The 17,271-nt window shown below is 45.9% G+C and overlaps 1 protein-coding gene across 2 annotated transcripts in view; it reads right to left on the bottom strand.

The window, feature by feature from the left end:
* Positions 1 to 4,830: 4,830 nt before the first annotated feature.
* trim44 (tripartite motif containing 44) overlaps positions 4,831 to 17,271 on the bottom strand; it is a 150,547-nt gene continuing 138,106 nt past the window's right edge. The window contains exons 5-6 of one of the 2 annotated variants that reach the window (XM_072518826.1): positions 9,102 to 9,198; positions 4,831 to 6,875 (exon numbers count right to left, since the gene is read on the bottom strand). In XM_072518826.1, the coding sequence (XP_072374927.1) occupies positions 9,114 to 9,198 (85 nt within the window). In that variant the 3' untranslated portion in view covers positions 4,831 to 6,875; positions 9,102 to 9,113. Of the gene's footprint in view, positions 6,876 to 9,097; positions 9,199 to 17,271 lie in introns of both variants that reach the window. The other variant, XM_072518825.1, reaches the window with a different exon arrangement.

The raw sequence follows: 17,271 nt of genomic DNA, 5'->3' as shown, positions 1-17,271 counted from the left end.
CCCCGGCTGGGGTGGAGGGGATGAGGCAATTTCTGGATCAGTTGAGGTTCCCGAGGGTGGAGGAGGACCTGGTGGAGGGGCGGGGAGCCCCAATTGAGATTGAGGAAAGAATCAAGGGGCTGGAGAGCATGCAGTTGGGCAAGGCCCCGGGGCCTGACGGCTACCCGGTGGAATTGTATAAGATGTTTTCAGAGATATTGCGCCCACTGCTGGTGAGGACATTTAATGAAGCAAGAGAGAATTAGTCCTCCCCCCAACAATGTTGAAGGCCTCGATTTCATTGATCTTTAAACGGGAGAAGGAACCGGAGCAATGCGGGTCATACAGGCCGATTTCTCTACTGAATATGGACGCCAAACTGCTGGCTAAGATACTGGCAACAAGGATAGAGGATTGTGTCCCGGGGGGGCTAGGGGAAGACCAGACCAGATTTGTTAAGGGCAGGCAACTCAAGGCCAATGTTCGAAGGCTTCTAAATGTTATTATGATGCCCTCAGAAAGAGAGGAGGCGGTGTTAGCGATGGATGCGGAGAAGGCTTTTGATCGGGTGGAGTGGAATTACCTGTGGGAGGTGCTGGGAAGGTTTGGGTTTGGTGAGGGCTTTGACTGGGTGCAGTTGCTCTATCAGGCACCAGTAGCGAGTGTGCGTACGAACTGGCTGAGGTCAGGGTATTTTGAACTACACTGAGGGACAAGGCAAGGGTGCCCCCTCTCCCCGTTACTGTTTGCTCTGGCCATAGAGCCATTGGCCATGGCGTTAAGAGCCTCTAGGAACTGGAAAGGGCTGGTTCAGGGGGGTGGGGAGGAGCACCGGGTCTTGCTCTACGCAGGTGACCTGCTCTTGTACATTTCAGATCCGTTGGAGGGGATGGGGAAGTAATGCGAATCTTGGGGGAATTTGGCAATTTTTCGGGGTATAAATTGAACATGGGGAAAAGCGAGATGTTTGCGATCCAGGCAAGAGGGCAGGAGAAGAGTCTGGGAGAGCTGCCGCTTCGAATGGTAGGGAAGAGCTTTTGATATCTGGGAATCCAGGTGGCCCGGAAATGGGAGGTACTACATAAGTTAAACCTATCCCGGTTGGTAGAACAAATGGAAGAGGACTTTAAGAGATGGGACATGCTCCCACTATCACTGGTGGGTGTGGTGATACACAACACTGTAAATACACAAGGAGTCAATGTAAATACACTTAGACTAGATAAACACTAGAGGGAGGACCAGAGACATCATGACACACAGCCATTCAACCAATAGGCCAGTAAGATAGGACATGACCAATGGGCAGTCAAGATACACACAGAGGTGACACTACCACAAGGGGCAACCAATATAAAAGGACAGGGCACACATGCTCTTTCTCTTTCCATAGGCGACACACAGAGAGACAGGAGTAGATCAGGGAAGCATCACACCCACCGCATGGATTAGAGCAGACTGGTTAGTTAGTTGAGTTACTGTAGTTAGATTAGCAAGAGAGTCGAACTCAAGTAGGAGAATAGTTAACGGTTCAAGAAATCTTATACTGAACCAACGCCATCGTTTGGTGTATAAGTGATCAGTTAATTGCATCGTGTACAATCCGTGTTACCCAGGATGAACACGACAGTGGGGAGGGTACAGACCGTGAAATGCCGGTCCTCCCCAGATTTCTGTTCGTCTTTCAATGCCTCCCCATCTTCACCCCAAGGCCTTTTTCAAGTAGGTGAATAAGATTATTTTGGGCTTTGTGTGGGCGAGTAAAACCTCGCGAGTGAAGAAAGTGTTGCTGGAGCACAGTCGGGGGAGGGTGGGTTGGCGCTGCCGAACTTCTGCAATTACTACTGGCCGGCTAACATAGCCATGATCAGGAAGTGGGTAGCGGGGGAAGGGTCAGCATGGGAGCGGATGGAGGCGGCGTCATGTAAAAACACCAGTCTGGGAGCATTAGTAATGGCACCTCTGCCGTTCGTGCCGGCCCGATACTCCACAAGTCCGGTGGTAGTGGCGGCTCTGAGGATCTGGGGGCAGTGGAGGGGATACAATAAAGTGGAGGGAGCATCAATTTGGACCCCGATTTATAACAACCACAGGTTTGTACTGGGTAGGCTAGATGGCGGGTTCCAGAGAAGGCAGAGGGCAGGAATTAGAAGGGTGGGGGAATCTATTTATAGATGGGAGCTTTCCCAGCTTGAAAGCTTTGGAGGATAAATTTAAATTGCCAACAGGGAATGGTTTTAGGCATTTGCAGGTGCGTGACTTCCTGAGAAAACAGGTGCCGGCCTTTCCGCTGCTGCCGCCATGGGGGATACAGGATAGAGTAGTTTCCAGTACCTGGGTGGGAGAGGGGATGGTATCGGATATTTACCAGGAACTTCCGGAGGCGGAGGAAATTCTGGTGGAGGAGCTTAAGGGCAAGTGGGTGGACGAGCGAGGAGGAGATAGAGGCGGGTCTATGGGCGGATGCCCTAAGCAGGGTTAATACCTCCTCATCGTGCGCCAGGCATAGCCTGATACAATTTAAGGCAGTCCACCGGGCACACATGACAGTGGCTAGGATGAGCAAGTTTTTCGAAGTAGAGGATAGGTGTGCGAGGAGCGCGGGAAGCCCAGCAAATCATGTCCACATGTTTTGGGCATGCCCGAAGCTTAGAGGGTTTTGGCAGGGTTTTGCGAAGGCAATGTCCACGGTGTTAAAAACACGGGTGGTGCCAAGTCCGGAGGTAGCGATCTTTGGAGTGTCGGAAGATCCGGGAGTTCAGGGGGCGAAAGAGGCCGACGTCCTGGCCTTTGCCTCCCTGGTCGCCCGGAGACGGATTTTATTATTGTGGAGGGACTCGAAGCCCCCGAGTGTAGAGACCTGGGTTAGTGACATGGCTGGGTTTCTCAGTCTTGAGAAAATAAAGTTTGCCTTGAGAGGGTCACTGTTAGGGTTCACCCGGAGGTGGCAGCCGTTCGTCGACTTTCTCGGGGAAAATTAAAAATGTCAGCAGATGCAGTATTCCAGTGGGGGGGGGGGGGCAGATTGTTGTATGGTTGAGATGTGTGAAGATTGGGCTGGGGGGGGGGGGGAAATGTTTATTTTACCATGTTGATGTCATTGTTTTTGTTACTGTTATAAAAATTTTCAAATACCTTAATAAAATATTATTTAAAAAAAACTATTTTACATGGCCCACGTGTCTTTATGGTTGTCGGGCGGGCCAATTGGCCATGCGGCCGTTATGTTTTAGCTGCAACCTCGATCCAGTGTGGGATAAAATATCAGGGCTGAAAGAAAATTGAAAATAAGTGAATGTGGGCTGAGGTTTGTGTGCGAATGTGCTGCCTAGATAGTGTTTGCAGTGTTTTTCTATCAAAATAAATTTTGTTCAGCTCTGCAGCTCCCTGAAACAGCTCCGCAGTGGCTGTCCCCTTGTGGCAGCCTATTAGAAGCACATTCTCTCTTCTCTCGGTGCTCGACCTACCCGGTAATGCTGAGCTTTCCCTGGTGCACGTTTCATGTTGGCTGCCGATTATTTGGCATACCAGCATGAAATTGTGTTCTTGGGCTGATCAAGGCCGGAAATGCGTTTGGTGCCCACTTCCGATCCCACTGAGAGCACGCGCCAGACAGGTGCAAAATTCACGCTCGTAGCCAAATTGACTGTGGCACCATTGGCTGCATCAAGTTTAGTAAAGTTCCCTCAATGCCTGGCACCAGGTAAAATATTCATTTGAGTGCCAGTCTGTAGTGCCCCATTGATTTGCCCTCTAAAATGAGACAGAAATACATTTTCAAACTCTCGCTCTGTAATTACAGTTTCCTCCTTTTTAAGCTGTAATTAAGCTGGTTTTGTTGTGAAAATTAAGTGACAGGATCTTTGTACCATCACCACTTTGATTTGATTTGCACTATGCTGCAAAAAGATGCATCTCATGGAATATGATTTAGAAAAAAGACTAGAATTTGCTGGAGTTGGGCTCATCTTTTTGTGTGGCTTAGTGTGACCATTCCCTGCACCCTCCAGCTCAAAAAGAATTGCCCACAAAGTTGCTGGAAGTGTGAGCTTACAACAGTGTGGTGAGGGCAACAAGGTATCTGGGACCTTGGTAAACAAGCCCAATGGTGTCTCATATTAACCAAGAAGACTTAAGAAGTAAATAGAGGAAACACTGAAGAGGATAAATTAAAGGGAGCAAGTTCAATGTTAAATCAGGTACAAAAAGAAAAAAGAGAGGGGAATAAAAATGAATTAAGAGTGAAAGAAAAGCTAGACAGAAAAGAAAATTTACATTTTAAAACTTGATATTCTTAGTGTCTCCAAATCAGAAGGACTGAAACCTCAGATGTTGAATTCACTTTCTGGGCCAGAGAAGTTGATTGGCAATCATTAACAATGGTCATGTTGTTAAAAATTTAAAACACTTTCTGTGCTGAGTTTAATGAGCAATTAATGTGCAATTGCAGTGACTTCATGGCAGTCACGGTAAGTTCAGTGCAAGATGCAGTTTTCGCAAAGTGAACAAAGGAGCTGCTCATATAGTTCAGCAACTTGTGATTTGCAATTCATGGGATATCGTTTCCTTGCCAGGAGTTGCTCACTAATCTGCACATTAATCATGAAGAGCATTGTTCACAAGCTGTTGTTTTTTTTCAACAAATTCTGGTTATTCTCATTTTCAATCCATTTTCATAAATTGCAATACCCTACCTTCCATCAACTAGCTGTGGTGATGCGGAGGAGAATATAGAATTAACATTGCTATGGAGAATGTAGAAATAACATCGCTGAGGAGAATATAGAATTAACATCGCAGCGCCTTGAGCTGGCTCTCCAATTCCTAGTTATAATAAAATAGCAATAACACTTTAAATTATTAAAAAAGCTTTATTACAGATATGAACAAGAAACATACAAGTTCTGAATAGAATGCTGCAGAGAGCTATTCTATAGCATCTTTATCTACACCTGTGAGGTTTGATCCTTTTCCAGTGGTGCAGGCCTCCTTGAAGCAACCTTTAATACATAATCATCCTTTTGTCCATACAGAGAACACTACTGTGCACTATTCTTTCAGAAATTTGCATTAATATACGGTATCGAGGAGTAATAGACAGACAGCATGTTAAACAAGGACTCTATTACAGAAAAGACTGCACTGTACAGTGGTTGCTATCACTTCTGTGGGGGTGGGTAACAGAATAACACATTCATCTCAAAAGCAAATTGAAGGGATTGTGATCAGTGGCCATACACTATCCCCTGTAGGGAGTGCTAACAATCATTCTGTTTGAGTAGATTATAATGGCCCATTGTAATGAGTAATTATAGCATACTTCATACATGTGGCATGTACATGCCTGAATGTACGCTGGGAGTAAGATTCTCTTGCCTTGCAGACTGCTCTGCTATATATTGTGCAGTCATAAAACAGATGAGATAGGGCACCTGGACTCACAGGATGATGCCACATTTCAATGAGAAAGGCAGGCAGGTGAAACATGCCTGGTACAATCCCTCACCTTGGTCTCAATATGACTGGTCCAGTTGAGTGCACTATGCTGCATCTTTGGGGACAGCCAGAAGAAAACCACCCCACTCCCCAGGGGATTCCAGCAGTGTAATATGTGATTATGACCCAGCACACATTTTCAGTGGTTTTGATATTCTGACTGATCTACAAATAATGTTCATCACATTAAAAAAGGAACGATCTCTCAGAAATATCTTTCAATGCTTTCCACACCATGGTTTGCGGATTTGGGCTGTACTTGGATAACCTGCCTGTCAGATAGCCCTTTCGATTTACATGTTCAGTGATTTCAAGAGAAACGAAGGCTCTTTTATGCTGTTGACCAAAGTCAAAATCACTCCCAAAGAATTACTTGCAAATGGATCATTTGTTTTTGCTTGTCAAATGGGGAGGTCATCAAGATCCCTTAAAAAGCAGTAAATCTGTGGGCGTGTTGGTTGAAGAACATGAATAGATCAAGATTATTGACTGGATTGGGAGAAGAGTGATTTTAGAAAAGGTGCGCACCGTTGTAGGAGGTCTCGGAGTTGTGCAATCTCTTCTTTGAATGGCCAGTAATGGTAGGACTGCTACCTCTGAATTTGCATCCCTGAAGGTTTATACCACACAACTTCCATCTGGTGCGCCTCCAAACACTCCTTATTGGTCGTCTAATATGTCAATTCTCATGCTGTCAGTCTTATCGGTAAGCAAACTGTCTATTTGTGACCCAATTGGATGATGTCATTTGCCACAGTTTTAAAACTGATAAAGAGAAGTGTTGAAAGAAAATTATTTGTTTCTTTCAAACCTCTTTGATTTTTGACCTGGTATATATTAGAGATTAATCTCCAATTCAGAAGACTACAGAACAAACCTGAAAGGTTGACAATCCAAGGTGATGTTATTCTACCTTGCAGGAGTTTTCTGGGCAAACACCCGTTGATTAACTAATCTACTTCAGGTACAGTTGAAGGGATGAAAGGAGGTTCTTTTCATGCCATCAGAACAACAAGGTTATGGAAAACAGGAATTTAAAACACGATCTTTTAGATAAGTGTATAAATTGAACACATCTTGGCCAGTAGCAAGATACAATAAATAATGGCTTGTTGAGGTTACTTGGAATGCACTTTACAGTCTGGTTCTCCATTCAAGGCCTCATCTCTGTGAACAATTATTGTTTCTTGCTCCTGGCGACTGAGTTGTCCTCTATTTCCAGCACAGAGATAATGGCGGTATCCAGTGATTAAAATGTTTGCTCATTCATTCAGCAGTTTTTAAGTTCCAAAAGTCATCAGGTCAACACGTTTTAAAAAATTGATTAAATCCTATGCGAGAATCCAAGAACTTCAGTACGAAAAAGTGATGAAAGTCAGTTGGAAAAAATTCAGGAATATCTGGAAGACAATCAGAATAAGAAGGAAGACCAATGTTATTGTGCAACAAAGTAGGCAGTTGTTCTCTGCTGTGCCTGTATAGTTTGTTTTTCACCCTTCCTCCTTGAAAGTCATAGATTTTTCTCAATTGGTTTCATCCGGACCCTATGGTTCCAATGTTATAAGCTAAAGGGAATGGTTAAAAAAAAAATCACATCTCCCCACCGCTGGGTGAAAGGAGAGCTGTCGCTACACCCATATATCAATTGGGGAAGGAGAATAATGACTGTCATCCCCATACATTAATTGGTGAGACTGTCACGCTACTGCATCAATGGGGAAGGGGAGAGACTCTCATAGCCGTATGTCAATGCAGGTGTTCAACTGTCAAACTAAGACCAGAACCGAACAGTTACTTTAGGATCTAGACTATTAAACAATTAAGTCTTAATGTCAGATCCAGGGAAGGAACACTGTGAGATATAAACAGGTCACTCACTACTCTTCATAATTATGAAAATTAAGGCTTAAAGTGAGTTCTAAAAGTGGACCCAATGTGCCTGCAATACTGAATTTTACAGATAATTTATACCAGAAATTTAGTGAGCCATTATAGTACATAGGTCACCCAAAAGCAGAAATTTTCTTTTTTTCTGTCCCAGCCTCTGTGTTCATCAAAGGCAGGCTTTATTTCCTCTGTACATCTTCTCGAAGGACATTTACCAAAATGCTGTATAGCGTACCCTTACAACTAGAAGCTGAATTTTATTTAATTCAGTAAAATGTAGTGCTAGGGGTAATCTGAGATTGAGAAACGCGAGAAGGAAGTCAGTTGAGCATAATCATTTTTGTGTGAGGTGGGTTCAGTTGGAACTGAAAGTCAAGGGTTTCCTCAGTTTAACATTCTCGGAACTAATGCTTGCTTTCCAAGGAAGAAAGAAGATTGATCCAACCACACTGTTTGTGAGGTTTGTGTAAACTCTGAATGCTGTTAATCACACTTGATTACTTGAGCTGTTTGATTGACTGGCTATTTAAAGCTGCTATTTTGACAGCTATTTAAAGAATTAGGTTGAAGTAACCACGCCAGTTTATAGCCTCAGACTCTGGTCATTGCTATTATTAATATTAAACATCCATTAGCACTGATTTATAGTGATATGCAATGCCTGCGAAGCCTATGCTACTTGTATCTTAAATCATTATTACCCAACTATTAGTTAACTTTGACATGCACGCATACTAAATATTTGTGTACCAATTTTAATGTTAAATTACGATTTGTTACTGATAAAATATTTAACATGCCACTTATGTTCTGACTTGTTCCTTGATAATTTGACAAAAAATAGTTATTTAACTCTCTCAGCAGCTCAATGAAAAAAAGCGACATTTTTTGTTGAAGCTTTTCATCATGCATTCAGAACAGTTCACAAGAACACCAAGTCAGGGAAAACAACAAATTTATACTGTTTGAGAAGAGAGTGCTGATTGGTAGCGGCATTGCCGCGGAGATTGCAACGGTTGATGGTGACTGACATTGCATTTGTGTGTAATGGAAGCTACATATATTAATACTCAGGGCCCTGTTCTTTGCAACCAGAAAGTACATGTACACAAATTACACTTGTTTCAGCCATAAAGAAAGTGACAGCCATTCGCTAGTTCAGTCTTCTGGACAATGCCTTGGTCAATCAGAGCCAAGCTGCCTGATTTAAATTTCAAACAATGCTTAGCAGTTAACTGTCAGCCACCATGAACTGGTGCATTTTCCATGGAATCACCTCTACCAATCAGATTCCAACTGCCAACCAATCAGCACTCTCGTCTTAGACAGTAAAAATTTGTTGTTTACGAACAGTCCTGATGAGTGCAACACAAAAAGCTTCAACAAAAGATGCCTCTCTTTTCAGCAATACCCAAGCTCTATACTATCAAATGACTAATTAATAAATTAATATAATTTTCATCCAAACTGAATAATGTAAGAAAGCTATATGTCTCTTTACGTTTGATCCCTCAATCACTGAAAACTTTATTCTACCTATTCAGAATTTTATGGATTGAAAATTAGTGTGTAAATTTTACTATTGCTATGAGATTAAAGGCTTTTGTTCAATCAGCCCAAGATGAATTTAATCTCAAGTGTGCAAATACCATTGCACTATCTAGTCGCCAACCAGCCAATCTTAACCAGCGTCCATATACTCCACATTAATAATTGAATTCTGGTGTAAGCTTACCTACATCTTGCTTACTTCACCAAGGTCCATTTGCACTGGGAGGTTCACAAAACCTCCCCCCTCTCCCGGGAGGGGGAGAATCATCTCTGTGTAAGTTTTCTCTTTTGGAAGAAGAACAGGGACATCAGTTTCAGCAAACAAACAATGGCTGATTATTTTCTCAAGAGTTGCTTCCACTCCGCTGCTCTAACATTGATGGAAGTACCTTAGGCACCCCATTTGCACAATACATGCAGCAGAATTCTGGCTGAAGAACAGGAAATCCCAAGCCAATATGTGGTTTATAATGTACAGAGGAACGTTGTACTTTAGCGAGAGTGCATTTTTATATAATTTATGAACATAAAAACATTATACCTAGTAATACAGCACATCAGAATAATAATAGTAGGCCTCTCATAGCATTGCTCTCGGGTTTTATTGTTACTTAGATTTGGCTTCTGAGAGTTGGTTTCTGATGTTTGCAGTCTAAATAGGTTGATCATCATTTTAATGCAGCTAATTTACTAAAGCAATGCATCACTTCGGCCAGAAAATTACACAATTTGCAGATGATAAGGCCGATTAACATTTCCATTGGAAGGAAAGCGAGTTCATTGCTTTTATATTTGTCCATTCTGCCGTTGGGGAAGTGAACCTTTGTGCGTTGGCTTCCTAGGTCAACATAAGCGGATTAGTAGACCCCATTTTGTGGGGGTCTAAGGATAATAGCTGGCATATAGTCGTAGATTTTACAGTTAAAACACAGAAAGCCAAGGTACAGATGTCGTTCCCGTATCACAAGAACTGCAAAAGCACCAAATATCAAAGCATGTTCATTGTAAATGTCAACACGACGACAACATTAAGATTCGGGGGGCGACCCAGTGGCTAACACTGCTGCCTCACGGTGCCGAGGTTCAATCCCAGCCCAGGGTCACTGTCTGTGTGGAGTTTGCACATTCTCCCTGTGTATGCATGGATCTCACCCCCACAACCCAAAGATGTGCAGGGTAGGTGGATTGGCCATGCTAAATTGCACCATAATTGGGAGGAAAAAAAATTAAGACTGAGGACTAAGTTTTCAGTCCTATTGGTCTTCAGACGACAGATCACTTATATAAAAATGCCATTAGTGGCACTACTTTTCTATCAATATGAATCATCCTCAGTTAGGGAGATGGATCTGAGACCAGGAAGAGATCAGCCGTGATCTGATTGAATAGTTGAGCAGGCTTGAAGGCTGAATTGCCTACTTCTGCTCCTAAATTATGGTGGCGATTCTCCGAGTCCCGCGCCGGGCTGGAGAATCGGCGCAATCGCGCCACGACGCCGGAGCGCGATTCTCCAAGGTGCGGAGAATCGGTGCCATTTGCGCTGGCGTGTTTGACCCGGTGCCAGGCGGGGGATCGGCGGGGCCCGGATGGGCTGAGCTGATACGACAGAGTCCCGCCGGCGCCGTTCACCCCTGGTCGCTGCCGGCGGGAACTCTGCATGAAGGGTCGGGGGAGCAGCCTGTGGGGCGGGGAAAAGCGATCCTTCATCCGTGGGGGTGGGGGGCTCCGATGGGGTCTGGCCCGCGATCGGGGCCCACCGATCAGCGGGCCGGCCTCTCCCCCCCACCCGGGCCTACTTTGTTGCGTGGCCGGCCCCTGAACACCAACCCCATGTTGAGTCGGGGCCGGCGTGCTGAAGAAGTTCCCCACGCATGCGCAGGTTGGCGCGGCCCAACTGCACATGCACGGGTTGGCGCGGCGCCCATTTGGCGCCGGGGAGGGAGGCTGGAGCGGCGTGAACATCTCCAGAGCCATGCTGGCCCCTCTGTGGGGGACAGAATCGGTCGTGCTTGGGCCCATTTCACGCCATCGTGAAACGCAACGGCGTTCACAACGGCGTAAACACTTGGTCTCCATTTTGGAGAATCGCCCCACATATGTTCCTATGCTTTTGTAAAAAAAAATTGAGAGTACCCAATTTATTTTTTTTCCAATTAAGGGGCAATTTAGCGTAGCCAATCCACCTACTCTGCACATCTTTGGGTTGTGGGGCGAAACCCACTCAAACACGGGGAGAATGTGCAAACTCCACACGGACAGTGACCCAGAGCCGGGATCAAACCTGGGACTTCCGCGCCGTGAGGCAGCAATGCTAACCACTGCACCACCGTGCTGCCCCTCCATGTTCCTATCCTAGCAGCAGGAAGCCATATAAGGAAGATATAAATAACATTAACATGACCAAATTTCAGCATTTAATTTACCAAGCACTAAAATAATTATTTTCCTCGTGTCTAGATGAATATTTTGGTGGGAGAATCATATTCCATTTTACCATCTTAAATTATATAAGTAGTCAAATTAAATTTGCTTCATCATAAAAAGTGAATTATAAATTAATCTATATAATGAAAACTGTTGTTGCACAAGCTTTTATTTTAATGTGAATGTGAAGCTGAGTAAATTGGGTTTATATTCACTGGAGTTTAGGAGGAAAAGGCAAGCTCGTTGAAACCTAAAGAATTCTGAAGGGTCTTGATTGGCTGGATGCTGGTTGGGAAATCTAAAACAAGGGGCACATTTTCAGGCTACGGGGCTGATCATTTAGGACCGAGCTGAGGAGAAATGACTTCATTCAAAGGGTTGTGAATCTTTGGAATTCTCTATCACAGAAAGTTGTGGATGCTCCATTGTTGAATACATTTAAGGCTGGGATAGTAAGATTTTTAGCCTCTCGGAGAATCAAGGGATATGTGGAATGGATGAGAAAATGGAGTTCAAGCCTAAGATCAGCCATGATCATCTTGAATGGTGGGGAATGTCCGATGGGCCAGAGGGTCTACACCGGCTCCTGTGTTCTTAAGCATGTTATATTATGCATATTTAATGCAAACACTAGGTGTCGGGGAATGTGTAAATTACTCAATAATTACTCAATAAGTGCAATTGTGTGCTATGCATTTAATAATAGCAGAATACGTGCCTCTTAACAAGTGTTGTTTCGTGGAAAGAGGTTGGGAGCCGAGTATAATATTTTAAAAATGCCAGAGGCAGCTTTGCGGCCTCGAAGAGCTGTTCTATGTGACCAAATCATTGATCAACAGTCAGAGTCAGCAACCCAGTTCCAACCTGGCTCCCCATGCAGCAATTGAAAGGAAAACAAAACGTAGTAGTTAATGGCTCGATTTCATTGCAATTCTAACCCAGTGAAAAGGCGTAAGGTTGCACTGGAGTCATTGATTGGTTGGAGCAGAGCACCACACAGAACACACCAGCGGTTTCCGACCGACCGATTGGATCTGAATATTCACCTTCTGGGTTGGATGATGGTTGTCAGGTTTAGATTTTGGTGGGAGAAAAAGCAATTTGAGAAATTGTTTTCTCTCTTGTGGGAGAATATAATAAGAGGTAGGATTTAATTAAAGATACTTCAGCTCAAGACGGTGCTGGAAAACAGACAGAAGAATGCAAATGTTTCACAAATAGAGTTGGCCCATTGAGGGCCATTTTGTTAAAAAGATTTGCTCCCGGCTCTGGGTGTCAGTGAGAAGGATTTCTGTGCATGTGGGACCCGATACAGTTGCTTACATCGGCAAGTGAGCAGCCTTCCAATCCCGGAGCACAAGAGGTCTGTGGGTTTACTGACGGTAAGTGGAGCGTGGTGCAAAAGGGTCGTGAGAGGAGACGCTGATTCTGAGCGAAAAGGTGAAGTGCTGACGGAAATATCGGACATGGTTCATATAAGAGGGATAAACTGCAAACTGGAACATTTGAGCTATTTTGTGCAAACTATTGGGACACTGGGATGTTTAATGAAAAACTGAGAACTGAGACTGTCTTGGCAAAACTGAGACGTGTGGTCACTATATCAAAGCCCACGCCTGAGGAAACAAAAGAGGTTTAACTTTATTGAGAGATCACTTCTCTCACAATAAAATCGCAAAAGCTGGCACATCTAGTCCCCAGTGCCAAGTCCCCAACTTGTACAAACTTAAACGAGTCAATTGTCTTTGAAATTTCCACAAAGAACGCCGGGGCAATGTCAGCCACCACAAAAGACTAACCTGATAAACAGGTTTATTAATTAGTACGGTCATTCACTGAATTAAGCAGCAGTAACTGTTGTTGACGTCTCCAAAAAACACGTATTCAAACAATAAACTGGTCCAACCGAGAAACCAGTCAGTCAAGTTCTTATGGTACAACATTCTTTATAGAATTTTGAAACAAACATGGAAGGAGGTAAACCAGCTCAATTCCTAAGGGTTTAGAATTACAATATTCTACTCACTGTATCATGTCTTGCCTCCACAGTTGTTGCAACTGAATCAATACTGTAACTACATTACAAGTGACTGCACTTCAAAAGTATTTCATTGACTGAAAAATGCTTTTGAATGTTGCGATCTGCATGTCTTTCTTACTTCACTGTAACTCCTGCTCCTACACAGAAACAGTTGTGTATGCCCAGTCAGCACCTACTCCATCTGCTGGCACATGCACTGCCACCCTCCCAGTCCCTTGCCAACCTCTTGTCACTTCTGTTCCAGCTCCTCGCCATTCCAGTCGTCGGAAGCAATAAGAGGCCAGGAGCGAGGGATGAGTAACATTGTCATAGTCCCTGATGACCATAGGCTGCTGCTTTCCTCTTTGAGGAGAAGAGCTGACTGATGGTGATTTAACCTGAGGATCACCATACCTCAGGCAAGGGGCAAGGTTGAGAAGGCAGGGTCTTCATGAATAACCTCAGCTGGTACAGGAATTGAACCCACGCTGTTGACCTTGTTCTGCATCAGAAACTAGCTGTCCAGCTAATTGAGCTAAACCTGCCCCTTCCTCACCACTCCAGTCATTGAAGCAGCAAGAGGCCAGGAGCGAGGGGGTGAGTAGGGCAATGATGGACCAGGTGAGCAGGGTGGGCAATGGATGGGTGGGTGGGTGGGAGGGGCAAGTGGGAGGGATCAAGAAAAGCAAATAGGCCATTTTTGATGCAGATAAGTGCCTGGGATGTTCCTGTCAGTGATGCCACAGGTACTGCAACAGCGTATGTGAGGAGTTCTACTGCAGTGTCAGCAAATGTAGTCCCTTTAAAAAATGAAAATCGCTTATTGTCACAAGTAGGCTTCAAATGAAGTTACTGTGAAAAGCCCCTAGTCGCCACAGTCCGGTGCCTGTTCGGGGAGGTTGGTACGGGAATTGAACCGTGCTGCTGGCCTGCCGTGGTCTGCATTAAAAGCCAGCTACTTAGCCCAGTGTGCTAAACCAGCCCCAGAGGGTTTGTGCCTAATATCTGTATTATTTGTGCTTAATATCTGTATACCTAAAACTTAAGAACATTATCACGTTTCAGCAGATCTGTGAGACTGGGGCATTGTACTTGAACAAAGATACAGTTAGCTTCATAACAAAAACGAACATAGAAACAAGAATAGGTCATTCAGCACCTGAAGCCCGTGCAGCCATTCAATTAGATTCTGGCTGATGTGTACTTGAACTCCATTTATCTGCTTTTGCTCCATATTCCTTGATATCCTTAGGCAACAAAGCTCATTCTTGAAAATTCCAACGGACTCACCAATCACAGTCTTCTGGGGGGGACCAAGGCCTGGACTTTTGTAAAGACAAAGAAAATCTCCAACTAAGCCAAAATGGCGGCAGAGACACAATTCTAAAAGTTACGCCCTCAAACTCAGAAACCACCATTTACACTGGGAGCAGGGGAGGGCAGAAGGAACATGGGCAGGCTGCAGATTGCACATCCATGCTTCACAAAACAGATCCAATTTTTGTAACAGGTAATGCCTGGAAGATGACTTGTAGGCTTCAGACCTGTCACGAGAAGGTGAGGAATTCTCAACATTCTAGGGGACTAGGTTGTGTAGCCATGTAAAATGGCCACCTACAAAGGACCATGGGAATTGTGGTCAATTTGGGACACAGACAGGTACACAGCCTCTGTGTATTGTGCAAAGAAACCAGACTTGGCTGAAACTTGTATCCATTAAGAGTCGATCACCATTTCCCCCAGGACAATAGAGTTTGAATCAAGGAGTTACAACAGTAGCAGACTAACCGGCGCCCACCCTCCCTTATTTGGAAAGGCCTACGTGACTGAGACAATGATAGCTAGGACCCGCCCAGCTATCGAGGTATCCGCCCCCTAATTGGCTGAGATCGGAGGGGCTGGCGCTGCTCCAGCTGGCGGCGAAGGGACGGCGCGATTTCGCGCATGCGCGGAACGGCCGGCGTGATTACGCGCATGCACGGACCGGATGGCATATTTTCACGCATGCGCGGGGGGTTCTCTTCTCCCCGCTGGCCCCCGGGCAATATGGTGGAGACCTACAGGGGCCCGGCGCGGATGGAATAAGTGCCCCCATGGAACATGCCCACCCGCAGATCAGTGGGCCCCGATCGTGGGCCAGGCCACAGTGGGGACCCCCCCCAGGGGTCGGATCCCCCCACGTCCCTCCGAGGACCGCCCACGCATACTCACCTGCCTGGTCCCACCGGTGCGTGAGTTGAGCGATTCACGCCAGCGGGACTGGCCAAAAATGGACCGCCGCTCGGCCCATCACGACCCGGGGAATCGCCGGGGGGGGGGGGCGCTGCCAATGGCCTCTGATCGGCGTGGCGGGAATTCCGCCGCCACCCCAAAAACGGCGCCGGAGAATACGGCAGCCGGCGTCGGGGTGGGATTTGCGCCGCCCCCTGGGGATTCTCTGACCCGGCGCGGGTTCGGAGAATCTCGCCCAACATGTTTCCCCTAACTGAGGGGTGAATCATCAGGGGGCATTAACTTAAGGTTATAGGTAGAGGGATGAGAGGGGACAAGAAGAAAAACATTTTCGCCCAGAGGGTAGTGGGCATCTGGAATTCAACAAATATGGTGGTTGAGGCTGAAATATTCAACTCATTTAAAAGGTACCTGGATCTGCACCGAAAGCGCTGTAACCTGCAAGGCTATGGACGAGGTGCTGGAAAGTTGGGTTAAAGTGAATGGCAAGCTTACTTTCTCTCCGTTTAGGCCGGTGCCGACACGATGGGCTGAATAGCCTCTTTCTGCACTGTAACTTTTCTACGGCTTTATTTGGCGTTTATCCTTCTTACATACAAAGTGGATGATCTCACACTTCCTCACTTTGTGCATCACCTAGTGCCTGGCTTGCGGGTGCCTTTGCCTGGTCTAGTGGCTGCTGCAGCATGGTTTCGCTAGGGGAGCCTTCAGCTGGACTTGCAGGAGATCCTCAAACGGCCCTCAGGCTTGACAGCCCAGCTTCTGACCACATCACCCTGGAATGAGTGGCAGCAATACAGACTGGCTGCTTGAATGGCAATGGTGGAAACACAAATGTTGTCATCTTGAGAGATGACAGCAGATTTACGTTCCACGGAGCCACTGGCACTGGATAGTGACTCAATAATTCCTTGCAATCTGCTGCAGCACAGATTGGTGGACTGCTGTGAGAGCCTGAATGCCCAGTTGTGCACCGAGGTCCACACACCAGGGCAGCAACATGTGCTTGCATAGCAGTAAGCTTGGATCTACAGCCCTGCTCTGTAGCATTAAATGTCATGAGGATTCTGTGTTTTTTTATTCATTCATGGGATGTGGGTGTCGCTACAATGTCAGCATTTGTTTCCCACCCATAACTGCTCTTGAACTGAGTGGCTTGCCAGCTGGGCAGTGCCAAAGTGCCCACATTCCAGGGTGAGTGCTAGGGGGCCACCCTGCACTGACCCTGACCACCCTGGGCTCTCCGATGGCCCAGGAGAACCCCCGGGTGCCGTTCCAACTGGTCTATGTTTGTGTGGACCGGTACTGGACGCCGCCCGGCTGCAGGCACCCTGGGGAGGCTGGTGGATTCAGCAATTCCATTGGATGCCGGGTAGGTTCGCCGAACCGTGTGTTTTGGATTCCGATGCCTCGCAGCACTTCGGTAAATCCCGCGAAGCGTGAAGACTACCGGGAAGTACACAAAGCTCTCCCAGCATTCACCACCTCACCGTACTCAAGCGAGAGTGCAATGAGGCTGGTGGATCGTGCCCATAGAATCCCTACAGTGCCGAAGGAGTCCATTCGGCCCATCGAGTCTGCACTGACCCTCCAAATGAGCACCCCGTCCAAGCCCACTCCCTGCCCAATCCCCGTGATCCAACCCAATTCTTGAACACTAAGGGGCAATTTAGCATGGCCAA

The sequence above is a fragment of the Scyliorhinus torazame genome, chromosome 10, assembly GCF_047496885.1.
Source record: "Scyliorhinus torazame isolate Kashiwa2021f chromosome 10, sScyTor2.1, whole genome shotgun sequence".
NCBI classification, from domain to species: domain Eukaryota; kingdom Metazoa; phylum Chordata; class Chondrichthyes; order Carcharhiniformes; family Scyliorhinidae; genus Scyliorhinus; species Scyliorhinus torazame.
The sequence above is the reverse complement of the archived record's forward strand: the minus strand, read 5'-3'. Positions and strand labels throughout refer to the sequence as shown.